Source organism: Myotis myotis, unplaced genomic scaffold (genome assembly GCF_014108235.1).
Source record: "Myotis myotis isolate mMyoMyo1 unplaced genomic scaffold, mMyoMyo1.p scaffold_m19_p_4, whole genome shotgun sequence".
NCBI classification, from domain to species: domain Eukaryota; kingdom Metazoa; phylum Chordata; class Mammalia; order Chiroptera; family Vespertilionidae; genus Myotis; species Myotis myotis.
The window spans coordinates 105,918,810-105,936,900 of NW_023416346.1; the positions used below are offsets into that span (position 1 = coordinate 105,918,810).

Consider the following 18,091-nt stretch of genomic DNA (forward strand, 5'->3'; position numbering starts at 1 on the left):
ATTTTTCTCCTAATAATCTGTCTTAGGTCAATTAAATGAAGAAACCAGCTAAAGAACTCAAAAGTGTAAAATAAAAATTTTTCCTCCCCTACACCATCCTGCCAATTTCATAAACTGCCTCCCCCATACATGCTTCCTCCAACTGATTTAAAATTCCCATCATCAGAGTTGCTGACCTTGTAAACTCAGACAGGTGCCCTGCTCCAGAGGGCCATTATTAGAATGCCTAGGACAGCAGGTGAAGAAGGGAGAGAAGTTGGTGGAGGAGTTGTAGAACAGGCAGTGGACACTGTAATCTCTAACTTTGCTCCTTTTGCATTTGTATAGATCTGATCATCTGACAAGTCACCAATGTGGAAGACAGATAGCATTTACCACCCAATAGTAAGAGGTAAACTCATGGGACTATAATGCCCAGTGCCTATCTACATGCACAAAATGGAAGCACAGTAAATGATATTTAATCACATTCCATTGCTTTGCCTCTGATCTTGTACATATTTTGATGTCTCCTTTAATCTGGATAATATCAGAGTTGGTATTCGGGATTTTTGGGCTGTATTTTCCCTAGAGGGAGACAGGACATCCATACCAATTAATCATCTTCTTCCCGAATCTCAGGCCACCCTAGGCCTGCATAGAAGGAAATGGGAATTCCCTCTTCAGACCACTATCATCATTATTTCTTTAACTGTAATCATCCTTTAACAGCCTGGGTGAAAATTATCTAGGGAAGGGCACAGCATAACATCTCTGCAAGGTTAAGAAGGAGTTGTCATTTGTTTCCTAACTCATGACTAGAGATGTTGTCAAAACACATTGTTGGGACTGTAATTTGGTGAGTTCATTTTAGAAAAATTTTTGGCAGTTATTTAAGTTAGACATAAACTTACCATACAACCCAGTAATTCCACTTCTAGGAATCTAACCAACAGAAATGAAAACAACTGGTGTGTCTCAGTGGTCAGAGTGTTGGCCTGTGGACCCAAGGGTTGCGGGTTCAATTCCTGATCAAGGGCACATAGCTGAGTTGCAGGCTTGATCCCTGGCCCCAGTCAGGGCATGAAGGAGACAACCAACAGATGTGTCTCTATCACATTAGTCTTTCTCGCTCTCTCTTCCTTTCTCTCTCTCTCTCCTCCCCTCTCTTCTCCTCCCTTCCACTCTCTCCAAAAATCAATGGGAAAAATATCCCTGGGTGATAATTGTATGTGAATGTTTATAGCAGCATTATTCACAATAGCCTCAAATTGGAAACAGGTCAATGTCCATCAAATGTTAAATGAATAAATAAAATGTGGTATTCTGATGAAATGAGATACTATTAATTTTTTTTTAATTTTTGTTAATCCTCACCTGAGGATATTTTTTATTGATTTTTAGATAGAGTGGAAAGGAGGAGTAGAGACAGAGAGAAACGTAGATGTGAGAGAGGCACATTGACTGGTTGCCTCCCACACACCCCTGACCAGGGCTGGGGATTGAGCCTGCAACCAAGGTATGTGTCCTTGACCAGAATAGAACTCGGGACCCTTCAGTCTGAGGGCCAACATTCCAAACACTGGGCCAAACTAGCCAGGGCAAAATTAGATACTATTTAGATATTTTTTAAAAAATGTATACCTACGCTTTAGCCAGTATGGCCCAGTGGATAGAGCGTTGGCCTGCAGACTGAAGGGTCCTGGGTTTGATTCCAGTCAAGGGCATGTACCTCGGTTGCAGGCGCCTCTCCAGCCCAGGCCTTGGTTGGGGTGCATGAAGGAGGCAACCAATCGATGAGTTTCTCTCAGATCGCTATTTCTTTCTGTCTTTCCCCCTCCCACTCTCTCCAAAAATCAACGGAAAACTAACCTCGGGTAAGGATTAAAAAAAAAAAATGTATAACCTACTACCACGTGGATGAACGTCAAAAACATTAGCTAAGTAAAAGAAACAATATAAAAGAGAACACATTGTATTATTCATTTTATACAAAATATTTAGAACAGGCAAATCTAGAGATAGAAAGTTTATCAGTGGTTGTCTGGGGATAGGACTGGGAATATGGAGTAACTAGCTACATTTGTCAGAGTGATGGCAGCATTCTAAAATTGCGTTGTGATGATGATTGCATAACCCTGTAAATTTACTAAAATTCATTACTTGCATACTTTAAACTGGTAAATTTTATGGAATATTAATTGTACTTGAATACATCTGTTAAACAAAAACATTAGTAGGTATTTATAAATTCTTACCAACGATTACTTGATGAATTTGCTTTGGTGTCAAAATTAATTTGCAATCACGTTTTTCAGGAAGTGTGGATGGGGTCGATTTAAGTGCTTTGATAACCTGTGAAAAATCAAATTATTCCAAAATTAATTGCTCAATATTAGCAAAAAGTAATTTAAGAATTCTTATGGCATAATCAAAAGTAAAATATTGCACATGCCTTTCTTTCTAGAGCCTTTGCTTCCTTGGTTTCTATATTCCTGGTACACAGCATTTGGTAAGGTTTGACACTTTGTATTAAAGGTGGGACCACTACTTGCAAATCCGATTGTAAGAGTGCGGGTGACTTCAGACCTGAAGCTGGATATAATCCTATGTCTAGATCGTCATATGCATACACTTCTTCCTTGCTGAAATCATAATAATAACAAATTGAGGCCAAGTCTTTTAGAAACTACATCTATAAACTCAAATTTTCCTCCTATTGCAGGTTATTGCTGCCCCACTGAAGCAGACTGATGTATTAATCTTCATAAAAATGCCCTCTGGAAAAAAAAAAAAAAAAGCCGAAACCGGTTTGGCTCAGTGGATAGAGCGTCGGCCTGCGGACTGAAAGGTCCCAGGTTCGATTCCGGTCAAGGGCATGTACCTGGGTTGCGGGCATATCCCCAGTAGGGATGTGCAGGAGGCAGCTGATCGATGTTTCTCTCTCATCGATGTTTCTATCTCTCTATCTCTCTCCCTTCCTCTCTGTAAAAAATCAATAAAATATATTTTTAAAAAAATGCCCTCTGCTGAGGAGACCCCACTCTCAAACACCTCCCCAAAGAAGTTATGCTCACCCCACCACACTCAGGAATAGCTCACAGTCAACAACTGATATGGAGCACAAAAGCAAGCCGCTTTGGCTTAAGGCAGGAACAACTATGGTTTATAATTTATGTTCAACAGACCCTAGGCACCAGGCTGAGTTTAAACTTTATTTGAAACACACCATTCTTCAATTCCCTCCCTTGCCCTAGCCTGCCTCTCTCACACTGTACACATTTCTCCTAAAAGAACACTCTGAAAAGCTCGTGCTGGCATCCCTGTCTTAGGATCTGCTGCTGGGGAAACGCATACCAGATATTCCCAAATTAAAGGTGAGAAAGTAAGTCATTACAATTAAAGTAGTTCAAGGTTTTACTATTTTCATATATGAAAAAGTCATCTGAATCACTAAAGAGAAACTAAGGAGTAAAGAAAAAAAATCTGGGTCTATAGGCATCACAATCTGGGTCTCATATTGCTTAGGGAAGTGAACTTTACCTCTTCCCTGTTTTTTTCTGCAGGCGTGCCTTCCTTAAAGAGTCAATGTAGTTTTTATAATAGTCTTCATGTGCTTTCTTCTGTAGTACTTCAGAATCAGTATACGTAAACTCAGTATCCACATAGTTATGCCTTGGAACCTTTGTGAAAATCGTCCTACAATATGAGCAAGTCATGTTAATATTTTCATACATGCATTTATTTGATCAGTATTTATTGAGTGGCACCTATACCATGGATTAGGCATAAAATGGTGAATAGGACAGATTCTAGTCCTTTATCTCATATCCTATTATATATCAAGACATTTTTACACAGAGAACTACGATAACATTTATAGTTTCCTTCTTAACCAAATCATAAAAAATTTAATGGCCGCTACCCTGAACCCACTCTTGGGGAATTAGTCAAGTAAACAATTTAGAGAATTCTAGATTACAGATAGGAACAGATCTGAATCGGATTAGTGTTATATTTCATATTCACTAACTGGGCTCATGCTTTTCCTTTTTACCCACCACATATTTTTCACACACAAAAACAAAAAGTATAATTATTCATATCTTCCGGCCTTGATCTACCTCAATTCTCAGCAAATTTTATTAAGCAGATTCTCATCCTCAATAATTAACTCATTAAGTATGATCCCATTACAGCAGGCTAACCTTATCCATGGTTTCACTTTCCACAGTTTCAGTTAACCATAGTCCAAAAATATTCAATGGAAAATTCCAGAAATAGACAATTCATAAGTTTTAAATGTCAGGCTCTTCAGCATAGCGCAATGAAACCTGGAGCCTTCCCACTCCATTACACCCTGGAAGTGAATTACCCCTTTGTCCAGTGTATCCATGCTGCATATGCTCCCCACCTGTCACACTATAACCTTCTTGGTTTATCAGATCAGTTATGAGAGAGAGAGAAAACACAAGGGAGCACATTCACACAGGTTTTATTACAGTATATTGTTATCATTGCTCTATTTTATTAGTTACTAGAGGCCCAATGCACGAATTTGTACACAGGTGGGGTCTGGCCAGCTGGGCCCTGATTGGGGCCCAATCAGAGCTGGGGGGGAGGGGCGGCAGGTGATTGGTCGGCAGGCTCCACCCCCAATTGGGATGGGGGGCCCATCAGGGATGGAACTGGCTGGGGGAAGGGGATGCAAGCCAATCAGGGTGGTGGGGGCTGATCGGGGGTGGGGCCGGCCAGGGGAAGGGGCTGTGGGTGGTGGGCAGGCAGGCCCCGCCCCAGAATGCAGTGTGGGGAGCCAATCGGGGGCCAGCAGCTGGGGGAAGGGGCTGTGGGTGGTTGACTGGCCGGCCCCACCCTAATTGGGGTGGGGGGCCGATCTGAGGTGGGGCCAGGTGGGGGAAGGGCTGCAGGAGGTTGACCAGCCGGCCCCGCCCCCTACTGAGGTAAGGGGGGCAAATGGGGGTGGGGCCAGCTGGGGGGGAGGAGCTTCAGGAGGTTGGCCGACTAACCCCATCCCTTATTGGGGGGGGAAATCAGAGGCGGGGCCATCCCAAGGAAGGGGTTGCAGGGGTGTTGGCCAGCTGCCCCACCCTTGATGGGGTGGGAGAGGCCAATTGAAAGCAAGGCTGGCCTGGAGGAGGGGCCACGGGAGGTTGGCTGGCCAGCCCCACCCCAGTTCGGGCTGGTTTGCTGGCCGCAGTGGGCATCATAACAACCAGTCATTCCGGTCATTATAGCATTCTGGTTGCTGGCTTTTTATATAGATAGATTGTTGTTAATCTCTTACTGTGTTTTTATCATAGGTATGCATGTATAGGACAAACTCTAGCATATATAGAGCTTGGTACTATCCATGGTTTCAGGCATATGGGGGAACTACTATAGTCATACAGTCAAATGAAATTTAATCTAATATTTCTCCTTATTTTCAACAATTCCTCAATACTTACACTCAGACTGCTTTAACTCTAAGTTAAAGTCATTAAGAGAGTGAAGCAATAAGAGAGAAACAAATGCTTTGTTATTCAAGATAGTTGATATTAAAATTTCCCTTTCAACTCTGTGAATCTTAACCACCTTTAGAACCTAGAAATAATTCCTATTTGTGAAGTTCCTGTCTGTAACAAGAAGGATGGACTTGGAAAAGAGTACAGTAGCCCGTAGTTATTAACTGAGGATACACTATTATAGGAAACTAGAGGCCTAGTGCAAGAAATTCGTGCACAGGTAGGGTCCCTAGGCCTGGCCAGTGATCAGGGCTGATCTGTGGGGCGACCGGCAGGGTAATCAGGACCCTGCTTGCACCTGCCTTCACCTGGTGCTGCCCACTCATCAGCCCCGCCCCCCACCACTGCCACCAGTCACCTCCCTCTGTGGGGCAACTTGTGGGGAGATCGAGGGAGGGTGGCCCTGCTCGCACCTGCCTTGGCTGTCCTGGCACCACCCATTCGCTGGCCCCACCCCCCACCACTGCCACCAGTTGGGGCCTGGGGGCTGGGGGCAGCTCCTGCGTTGAGTGTCTGCCCCCTGGTGGTCATTGCACGTCAGCGACTGGTGGTTCCACCGGTCGTTCTGCCATTCTGTCTATTTGCATATTAGGATTTTATACATACAGATGCCTGAAGTGACAAAGAGCTGGCTATTAATATATCTAAGTGATTATCAGCTCCTGAAAAGCTTAACTTCAACATATACCTCTGCAGCTTTGAGTAGGTGATTTTTTTTATGTGTAAATTACAGGGGACAAAAATTACAATGTAAATAAAACATTTTAACTGATTTATTTATTAAAAAATATTTACTGAGTGCTCACTATATGCCTGACACTATTCTAAGTACAGGACATACTGCAGTAAACAAAAACTAGACAAAAATTTCTATCTTATTTTCTTCTAAAAATCTGAAAAAGTAAAAGTGCATTGAAAATAAAACAGGAATAATAATTAACAATGATTTAATATACTAAAAATTTTCATTACTTAGTTACTAATTGCTAGCCAGAAAATAACTGGACAAAATTTTGCCCATTTCTATTAGTATGGAAAACAGTGAATTGAAAAAAATAATTATGGTCATGGAATAAATAGGAAATACTTAGCCTTCTTCAAAAAAAATTGTGGTATTTTTAGACCATCTGCTTAATAATAATTTAGACAGAAATAAAATGTTAACATTAATACTTTATATCTCTATAAAGATATATGTAAGCATAGGAAAGAATTTAAAAGAACACGCTAAAAAACTTTCCTGCAGCTACCACTACAGGGTGGGATGGAGTATAATGAATCACAGGGAGAGATAGGTTTTCCTTTTTTATTATATATATTTACTTAAAATGTAATCTGAGTGATTTTTATGCTTCTGTATTTTATGGTACTTGTCAAATAAAAAAGAGAAAGGCTGATATGGATGGAAGTGTAAAATAAATTAGTAAAACAGACTATATAAAAACCCAGAATTTTCCAACTGTGAAGAATAAAACAATTATGGCTTACAAATCAAATGGTATTGCTGTAAAATTAAGGGAGCTTAATCCCTCACCAAAGGTAGAGACAAGTAGAGAAAGTCAGAGGAGGGATATTATCAAGTTTAGATAGTCTAGTAGTAGCATATAAGCAGGCAGAAAAGAAACCCATTTCAGTGTCAAATGTATAAAAACCATTCTTAATCTAATGGCCCAGATAAAGATGTCAGGATGCCTGAGTTTCTTCTAAGTATTGGTAAGGAAGTAATTTATTTGAGGTTTAGATAAATTTAAATTGAGGTTTAACATCACTTATGATCCTAATTAGGGAAGTTTTAGCTCAATTTGGAAAATGTTATTGGAAGCCTGACTTTGAGGGGATGGAACAAAGATGATGATGATAGTGATCATGAGGATGAGGATGATTGATGATGGTGATGATGAAGCTGCCGCTAACAATGAGGACAACTGGTTTTTCACAATTTTAAATGTTTTTTTAATCTTAGATAAATTCAAGCTTTTGGACAAAGTTAATGACTTTGAGGCCTTCATAGAGTTCCAAAGGTGATTATTTCTATTACCTATATATATAAAAGGCTAAGTGACCATCCAACCATCCAACTGGTAGCTATGATGCACAATGACCACCAGGGGGGCAGACTCTCTGACCAGTAGCTATGATGTGCAGTGACCAACAGGGGGCAGACGCTCAATGCAGGACCTGCAGACCTGTGGTGACTTGGCAGCAGCGGTTCTCGGGTGATGCACCCCGGAACCAGAGACAAGGGGACCCTATTCTGGGGTGCGTCACCTGAGAACCACCCTCTTGCAATCCGGGATCCCTCCGGGGATATCAGAGAGCTGGTTTCGGCCTGATCCCTGCAGGCCATGCTGAGGGACCCCACCTGCCAGAAGGACCCCACTCACTCTGCAGACACCCTTCAAGCCACAGTGCTGCCCCAGGTGTGGCCAGTCAGGAAGAGACCCCAGGAGGTTGGCTCCAGAGTGTGTCTGGCCTGTCTCACCCAGTCCCGCCCTCCCAGCCACCTTTTAATTAATTTCCTTTCAATGTGCACGAATCTGTGCACTGGAGCACTAGTTATTCTATAATTGTCAACAGCATATTTTAAGAATAATCTGGCAAACCTTTCACTTCCTGGCAAGTACAGAGTAGAGGTGATAAAAGGTTAGATAAAGCAAATACAGTATCATTCAACAACCATCTCTAATGGAAAAAAAAAGATAAATTTTATTACTATCATCATCAATACCATCATTATTATGATTACCATTATTAATTTATTACAGCGGTATATGGTAAAACTTCTGCATATCCTGTTGGTCACTGACTCTTTCAAAATTTCAGGCTTTTAATATAGCATGTTACCTGAAATGTTTATCCTGGTCTCCAGGCCTGATACTTGCAGTTCGGTCATTGGGAAAGGCTACCAGAGCATCCTGCACTGACTCTTTACTTGGCTTATGATTGTGAATGGTTGTCAAGGCTGATTGAAGCATTGCAACAGGAGCACATTCCTTGTATTTTGTCAAATCTTTGACCACAAACTGGCCCGTAGGATTAGTGGCGATAGGGGATATGCCTTTCATAGAAATGGACATTAAATTTACATATATCTTATTTCAGTTTTCCAAAAGACATCCATGAGTTAGTTAATGCACTACTAGACCATTGGTTATAAACTAAAGCTTATCCCTAAATAAATAAACATACAGGCAGTCCTCAGGTTACGTTGGACTCAAAATACGTCGTTTCGTGGTTATGTCACCATCTCCCATTTATTTATTAAAAAAAAAGTTCCATCATTTCAAGGTATGTACACATGTGCCTTATGTTTTTTATTATTTATTTACCACAAGTAAAGGTCAGGAATTGTTATCTTTCTTTTAAATTTTTTTTTTACTGTTTCACTTCATTACTGCTGTGTATGTGCTCCATGTGAGTGGCGTAGGTGCTTATGTAGGTGGGTTCCGACTTACAGTGAAAATCGCATTTACGTCGCGCCATAGGAACGGATCTCCACCATAACCCGAGGACCTACTGTACTCAGAAAGTACAAATTATTCATTTAATAAATGGACCTAAACAAAACACTGTAGTAAAATGATGAATGCATGAAAAATAAACATGGTAACTGAAGGATTGTGTGGCCCACGTGAAACAAATTTGTACAGGTTAAAAAATTAAATATCAGCAATTTCCTATGGTACAATGTATAAAAGATAACTGAGGATTAGATAAAACAACAAGAATATCCATGAAATGGCCAAAACCAATTTATATTATACACTCATACCAAAAGTAGAAGAATAAAATAGAAAAACCATTAAAATATTCAACAAATTTCATAGATCATTAAACCAGTATATTCAAAAGTGTGACACTCAAAATGGCAATATCAGCATCTACTGGGAACATGCTAGAAATGCCAATCTTTGGGCTCCAACGATGACCTACTTAATAATCAATGCTGGGATATAGGCCAGCAGTATCTACTTTACCAGACCTTCTGGTGATTTTGAGGCATTCAAAGGTAAGAATCACTAGATCAGACCACATTTGACATATAGACCTGAACAATTAGCATATTAAGATAATCCTGTATTAACCTATTACAAAAAAAAAAAAAAAAAGGTAAGGATCCATGATAGCTTACCAGGATTAATTTGAAACACAACTTTCTTGTTGGAAATTTTGCAGACACCCTTGAAAACTAAATGTATATGATAAAAAGGTCTCAGCAATAAAGACTGAAAATTTTTATCTGCCACTGGGCCAATAAAGTCTATGTACTGCTTCACTGTAAAGGCTCCAACTTGATGTGGCATGAATGAACATGTCACTTCCTAAAAAAAAAAAAGAAAAAAAAGAAAACCAGTTGTTATAGGCTAAATGTTTGTGAACCCCCAAAACTCATGTTTAATCCTAATGCCCAATGTGATAGAATTAGAAGATGACATGAGTAGGTCATGAGAACAGAGCCCTCCTGAGTGGAATTAGTGTTCTTATAAAAAAGAGGCCCCATAGAGTTCCCTAGTCCCTTCTACCATGTGAGAATACATGGGCTGCAACCAGGAAAAGGGCCCTCACCTGACGATATTGGCTGATCTAGGACTTTCAGCCTCCAGAACTGTGAGAAATAAACTACACAGTCTAAGATAGTTTGTTATAGCAGCCCAAATGGATTAAGAAAATAATACTGTACTATTAGAAAAAAAAAAAATCCAAAAAAACAGTTTATAAAATTTTGAGAGCTAGTTCATCATGGAGATATTTGAGTTATTTAGAAATATATGCAGTATTGAGAAATCTTTGTAATACATATTATTAGAAAATTATTTAAGAAAAAATTAAGAACAATGGTACTTAAGCATTTCTAGAATGGCAGATTAAGGACCTCCAGAATTCTACTCCTCTACAAACAGAAAAAAGACCACTGGAATAAATGTGAAAATCAAGTTCTCAGTTATTTGAACATTACCTAAAAGCTTGCAAAAAACAAATGAGTATTTATTTAAGAACGAAATGGCTGAATATCTGAAAAAATAAAAGGTTTTGTGGCATTTTTACTTCCTGTAATCCCATTCCCCTAATCCCAGTTCTGTGCTCTCCTCTGAAAACTGAAAGGACAGAGCAGGACTGATGGCTGTGTCCTTAACCCCTCTTCCAAGAAAAAGCCGCAGGGTGTATCAGTTACTCAGCCTGCCCTTATCCCAGCCAATGGGAAAGTGGGGGAAACTAGCCCAAGGCCAAAAGTATGCTGGCCACCCCCCCTGTCTTTGTGTAACCAGACCCTAGCTGCACCCTGCCCCCGACCCCAAGCCCTATAAATTCTTTGTTCTCTTGGGATTTGGGGCTCTCTCTTGCACCCAGTAATGGAGGCAGGGGGGGGACCAAGCGAGCTTGTATAAGAGACCCTCTGCTTTTGCATCGGACTGGCTCCCTGGCATGGTTTTTTGGGGATCTTGAAATCTGGGCATAACATTTTGGGGGCTCATCCGGGATCCCTAACACCATCGAGGGCTCCCCCAGTCCGGAGGGCCTGATTGACCGCGGTAGGTCCTGTTTGTGTTGTGTGTGTTTTGTTGTGTTTTGTATCTATCTTGTGTGAGCTCACTTCTGAAATCTGTAATCATAATCGCCCGCACAATCTAGGGGATCAAGGGTGGGAGGAGTTGGGGGACACCTTGATCCTCCATCTGGAGGGGTATAGCTTTGCTTCCGCGGAGTCGGAAGGTCTGTAGAAACCCCCTCAATCTGAGACGGGTGGAGGAGTTGGGGGACGCCTCGATCCTCCATCTGAAGAGGGGAAATTTTGCTTCCGCGGAGTCGGAAGGTCTGTAGGAACCCCTCAATCTGAGAAAAGGCGGGTCGCTCCCGCTGGTTGGCGCGCAGCCATCGTCTAGCTTTCGGTTTTTGCTTCCATGGAGTGGGAAGGCTGTACTTTCTTGGGCCCTTTAGTTGTTTGTGTTTCCGTTTTATTTTGTGGACTTGCTGGATGGACGTTATGGTGGACTCAGACTGCTCCTTTGGGTATTGTGATTAATCATTTCAAGGAGATTGGGGGAGGCTTTAGAGCTCCCTCAGGAATGGGGAAGTTGTTAGGAATTGAATGGATTGTTTAAACTCTGAATGAATGTCTGGTGAAAGTGTGGAGGGAGGGGGACTGCTCTCCCCCCTCCTTTGTGTGGCAGTCGGGCGGCCGCCTGAGTGAGGGTCTGTGGAAACAGGTCACCCCCTCCCCAAGTATTCTAAAATTAAAATCCTTCTTGTAATTGAAAAGCTTTTACAAATTTATAAATGCATCCGGGATTTCTGTGCACATGTAAAGGGAAAAGGCCAGTTTAAAAACGAGTGAGCATAGTTTTGAGCTGAACTTGACTTTTTGCTGTGTACAGAATAAAAACCCGAGACTGTTTTGGCCTTAAAAATGGCGAAGTTGAACCTGAAAAAGAAATACAGGCTGGTTTCCCAAGGCCATTTAAAGTAGCTCTTTTGAAATTTCCCGCCCTGAGGCAAGTACCACCAGAAAGTTGATAGTCAAGTTTACATATGAATAGCTATGACTTCCCCAGCAGGAAAACTGTGACCATTTTGAAATTTAGCAGCTATGCCAGGCTTATTGGCTGGAAACTTAAAACTTTTAAGTTCAAATCATCTAAAAGCATTGAAATTTATAATACTGAAATGTTGATCAAAATATGCCTAGTATGAGGTCGAAATGATAGAAGTTAATCTATTAATTGAAAATGCCTTTGCTTATTGATCTGATTGAGAAGAGAGGATTGATTTTGTGACCTCAACTGAAGATTTTTGATGCAAGGACCAGTTTAAATTTAATTGATATTCTTTAAAATGATTATAAAAGGTATAAACAGCTAATATATGCCTAAGTTCAACCTATGTTCTAGACAATGTGTTTACCCAAAGCTATGGTTTAAATTGCATGCTGTCTCTGCTTAACTAGTGAAATTTCTGTGTCTCTTAAAATGTATTGCTAATCACCTAAGAATTAAGGCTAAGAGTTCTAGCTACCTGGAAAGCATGGCCTTGGTGTGATAGGAGGAAAAAAGAAATGTTAAATGGATAATATACCAGTGAGCTGGGACTGGTCACTAATGATGGATTGTGAGAAGGGCTGGACATGGCCTAACTTCTCCTTCCTTGGTACCCCTGAAACGTCAGAGGATCCAATGTGTTTAATCCTCTTGAAGGGCATTGAATGGTTCTTTCCTTCCTCTTTAACTTTTAGGGGATTGTATAAATGGATTACTGATGTAGATTATCAAGAATCTCTAAGGGACTTGTCCTGTATCTGGAGGAATGGCTTCTAGATGGTATTCACCGTCTCTGGGACTTCCAGAGGGAAGTTGAAACTCGGACTGGCTAAGGGTTCGAATCTGGACTATCTTTTAGAAAGATAGGAAAGAAGCATTCCTAGGCAGTTTTCTACCGCCTCTGTTCAGGGACTTGTTCTGTATCTTGACACAACTGAAACTGATTTGTTGGTATTTTGTGGTATAAATGTGGCATGCACCTCAAAGTTCTTAATGGGGAATGTATCTAGTTATCGTGTCTATTTAGTCTTGATTTCCTTGTTCAATGTGAGTACCGTTTCTATCTGGATGAGACATAGGTCAAGAATCCCATCCTGGGACGTGGGAAAGGGAGGCCCCCACATCTGTTCCTGTCAGGCCCCCATCAGGGGACTTGGGTGGTGTTCCTGTTACCTGCTCAAGATCCCAAGACTGTATTTGTTCATGTAAGTGTGGAAATATATTCTGTGCTAGGTTGGGATTTTGGAATTCTGGGGTAGATTTAAAAGATATTTGTGACTTTTCCAGTCTGATTGGGACATTTAAGGGTGGGGCTCACAGTTCCTCAGGGCAGAGATTTCATGGGCCCTTCCCCCTGCCTATGCTGAATTAAATAATACAGGCCAGTGTCATTTAGCTTGCTGGTTAAAGGAAAACAATGGGCCTTAGAATCTGTAAAGGTGGGCGGGAATGAAGCTGGTCAAATGTACTGAAAGAGTTTGGTACCTGTTGCTGCTAGCTAAGGAGGGGCTGATACCCACTTCTAGCGCACTCCCTTGAAAGAGGCCTGGTTGCTGTTCTGCCACAAAGGGAACTGGTAGAAAGACAAAAAAGCAGGGCGCTATAACTGATAAACAGGGTTACCTAGAAGCCATCAGAACTTTGAAGTTCTCCAAGAGAGGAGGAATCTGACTCAGAGACTGGCGAGGACTGGGTGGCTTTTTTTTTAACAATCTCTTTCCTTGAGAGGGCTCCAGAGGGCGCATGAGGACATTTGGCCACGCCTCCGCGCCATCTACGAGACCAGCCCAACCCCAACTCCTCATCAGCACAGACCAGGAGATTGGGTCTACATCAGAAGGCACTGCTGGGAGACCCTAGAGCCACGTTGGAAGGCTCCCTACATTGTGGTGCTGAAGACCCCCACCGCTCTCAAGGTAGCCGGCGTCGCGACCTGGGTCCATCCGGAAAGACTTCATCACCAAATGGAGCATCGATCAATCGAGATCAACGCAACCCGCTCAAGCTCAAGCTACGGAGTGCTTGACCTGCCTGATGCCGGTAACATGACTCGCGATCGCTCCTGTCACCAGGAGCCCCCACAATACTGTGTAATACACTTAGATAATGCCTGCATCTTCATGGACATGGCTCCAAAGAGACAAGGACCATTTATAGGATCACATGTTTAGTAGAAGATTTGGCTACCTGAAGCAGCCATGATGCCAATATTATGTTTCATTGTATTGATATGTTATATTAACCTTTGGTTCTTTTGCAGGTTTGAATGTATGTTGGCTGTCCTGGAAGGAAGCTGTGTAGGGTGACCCCCAAAAGTAAAGGGTGTCTAGCTGCCAAAAGGGCAGGTGCCCAACTAGGCAGGGAAGGATGCCCATCAGGTTTTGGTCTCTGTTGAGAGACAGCTAACAGTTGGCAGCCTGTAATACTGTCTTGCAGGCCTGAGTCACCATGCCCATGTCAGGGGTAGTAAAGCTGGAAAAAGACTGTTTAGAATAGAAGGTCTGAGGCATGGTTATGCATAGAAAGAAGGTTTTATACCATCAGTTGCTGTTTTGTTTTAAATCCATGAAAAGGAATTAGCAAGGAAAGTCAGAAAATCTTAGAGTAGATCAGTATGTTTTTCTCCTTATGTAATTCCTCCGAAATCTGGCAATGCTAAATAAGTACGTTTCTTTGCACAGATTCAGTAAGACTGGTTCCTAATAGTGGTTTTATTAACGGAAAACTTTGACTGGAGTATCATGTTTTGAAGAACCCTATCTGAGCTCTAAAGACTTGAAGCCAGTAAGAATGCCACGAAGAAAGCCTGGTATCCTGCTTGGGAGCCCTGAAGACAGCTGGCGCTGGAGCGTCAGGCTGATGCCCTACCATCACTGGCGGTTGGTAAGAGTAGAAGGGGAACAGTAAAGATGCCTCTGCATCCCTGCAGAACCCCCACACACTCTGGGCCGCAAGGAGTAGGAGGGCTACTGAGATGGGCCTTAAAGCCTGGAGCATGGGCTCAGGTGGAGTTGCTACAGGTGAGGGATTCACCTAACTCAGCCGGTACTGGAGGCAGGCTTGATGGCAGCTGGATGGCTTGGCTTCCTGGCCCTACGGGGCACATTAAGGTTCAACCATGAAATTCCAGCAAAGGTAGTCAGTTACCATTCTTGTTGTGTTTATGCAAACATCAGGACAGTAAATAAATTAATCTTGATTTGGCTATTTAATAGCCATGGAGGAATTTTAAGAAGAAAAATCCTATTTCAATAGAAGTTGTTAAAGCTAAAATGGTTTCTTTCCCTTCCACCGGACCATTTGTTAAGCTTATAAGAATAGTTCAATTGATAGTTCTGTGTGCCCAGTACGGGCCTCTAGCAACGGTGGAATAGAAATGCAGTCTGTCTCATGATTGAGCCGGAAGTTCCAAGACAAGGGGGTAATGAAAGGACAGAGCAGGACTGATGGCTGTGTCCTTAACCCCTCTTCCAAGAAAAAGCCACAGGGTGTATCAGTTACTCAGCCTGCCCTTATCCCAGCCAATGGGAAAGCGGGGGAAACTAGCCCAAGGCCAAAAGTATGCTGGCCACCCCCCCCCCCCGTCTTTGTGTAACCAGACCCTAGCTGCACCCTTCCCTCCCGACCCCAAGCCCTATAAATTCTTTGTTCTCTTGGGATTCGGGGCTCTCTCTTGCACCCAGTAATGGAGGCAAGGGGAGGGACCAAGCGAGCTTGTATAAGAGACCCTCTGCTTTTGCATCGGACTGGCTCCCTGGCATGGTTTTTTGGGGATCTTGAAATCTGGGCATAACAAAAACAACAGTCTTCCAACTGGGGCAGCTGTAAAAAAAAACCACCAGCCTAGCAGCCACTGAGGGGAAAAAATAGTTCTGGAGTTCTCAAAAAACCCATGCCCAGAGAACTGCCCCTATCTGTCCTATCTGGAAGCTGGCTGAAAAGTCTATTATGAGGGCACGCCTTTAACTGACCTGACTCGGCACTCACTCTGTGTGAACAACTCTCTCCCCAAAGTTTTGGTCCCCTCCAAAAACATGAGCAGTAACTGCTGAACATCACAGCAACCTGAGTAGCATTACCATTTAAAGCTAATAAGAGGCTAAACAAACACAAGAAAGGGACAGACAGACAGAAGGAAAAAAGGAAGGAAAAAAGGAAGGAAGGAAGGAAGAAAGGAAAGAAGGAAGGAAGGAAGGAAGAAAGGAAAGAAGGAAGGAAGGAAGGAAGGAAGGAAGGAAGGAAGGAAGGAAGGAAGGAAGGAAGGAAAGAAGGAAGAAATAGAATACTTAGAAATAATTACTTAGAAGAATTGCAAGACTTGTACACTGAAAACTGAAAAAAAAGAAAAAAAATTAAAAGTAATTTTAAGACAACTAAATGGAAAGATATCCAATTTTCATGAATTGTAAGATTTAATATCATTAAAATGGCTATACTCCCAAATAGATTTTGTTAGGTCGGAGAGAGCCCAGGATAGGATACATGCAGACATGACAAGATAATGGACTTCCCCTGGAATTTCTCACAGATCAAGGTGCCAGACACAGATACCAGCTTCTTCTCCCTGAATTCACATACCCCCACACAGATAAGAACTTCGTCCTGAATATTCCGCCCATTCCCTGCAGCAGAGAATTCCTCAGCTCATGTCCCCGCCCCTCACCCAACCGCAGTATAAAAAAAGCGCCCCCCTCCCTGTTGGCGTGAATCCACGTGCCCTGTCCTTGGGGTACGTGGGTCTCCCGGGGACGCAGAATAAACCTTTTCCTTTCCTTTCTTTTCTGATTCACTGGACTCTATTTCTTGCGCCGCCTCCTGAGCCACCTAACCTAACAGATTTATAGATTCAATACAAATTCCTATCAAAAATCTCAGCTGCTATTTTGTTGCTGTTGTTTTTGTTTTAAGGGTTGTTCTCTATTTGTTTTTACAGAAATTGTAAACTTATTCTAAAATTCATATAGGTGTCAAAGGGTCCCAAATTGGTTAAAAATATTTCTTAAAAAGAGCAAACTGCAATGACTCAAGTTTTTCAATTTTAAAAATCACTAGAATATTAACCGGTATGTACATTGTAGTGTTGCAGAAAACCAAAGAAAACCAAGCGACACTTTAAAGAAATGGAGGGACACTGTTTAATTACACCAGTGGACTCAGGGAATAGCTTCCAAATCTGAGTACCGAAACATGCAAGGAGCCTCTTTTTATATCTCCCTATGGTCTTGTCCCGCAAATATGGATTATTTTCTGGGGCAGTGCACTATTCACAGTTTTATGGCCTCTGTAACAGGTTCTGCAAGACCAGTTTCTGGGAAGAAGTAATGACTTAATTATAGGTTAGCTTGCTGGCATGGATTCCAATTGTTAGCCCCCAAAATATCAGGATTACATTTGAATTAGTCCTTTTTAGCCTTCTCAGTAGTACTGGCATAAGGATAAACATAAAGAAGTAAAATATAATTTGGAGGTCAGAAATAAACTCTTACATTCACAGTCAATTTATTTTTTGATAAGTGTGCCAAGATTCTAGAATAACTGGACATCAATATGTAAAGGAATGAATCTGGATCTCTAAATAAAACCATGTAAACTCAAAATGGCTAATACATTTAATGAACTCAAATTTTTAAGACAAAAACATAGGAACAAATATTAATGACCTTAGATATTCTATGACTACCTAGATATGATACTAAAAGCACAACAGATAAAAGAAAAATTAGAAAAACTGAACTTGATTAAAAAAGCAGCCACAGACAGAAGAGCAGGTATATACCAGTAATAGTTTACCTAAAAGAACAGGCAATGGGCCAGATTCGGCCTGTGGACCATAAGTCAACCAACTCCTGGTTTAGAGGCTCTGGGAAAGAGTTACCTGAGTGCAGACAGTAGTGAGAAAGACAAAAGCAGCCCCTGACATCCATAAGCTGGCCTGGTATTCACACATATATATGCCTTGGTATTCAACTTTTCTGCTCTGCACCAGCAATACCAGGCTAGGGCCAGTTAAGTTTCAAAGTTGAAAATTCTACTGAACCTTGAAGGTCTGGTTCT

General features: G+C 41.8%; 1 protein-coding gene across 1 annotated transcript in view; it reads right to left on the minus strand.

Annotated features, from left to right (window-relative positions):
• CFAP47 (cilia and flagella associated protein 47) overlaps positions 1-18,091 on the minus strand; it is a 469,227-nt gene that overhangs the window by 408,625 nt on the left and 42,511 nt on the right. The window contains 5 exon segments of the mRNA XM_036304204.1: positions 2,238-2,334; positions 2,435-2,616; positions 3,518-3,678; positions 8,349-8,562; positions 9,637-9,826. Coding sequence (XP_036160097.1) covers positions 2,238-2,334; positions 2,435-2,616; positions 3,518-3,678; positions 8,349-8,562; positions 9,637-9,826 — 844 coding nt within the window.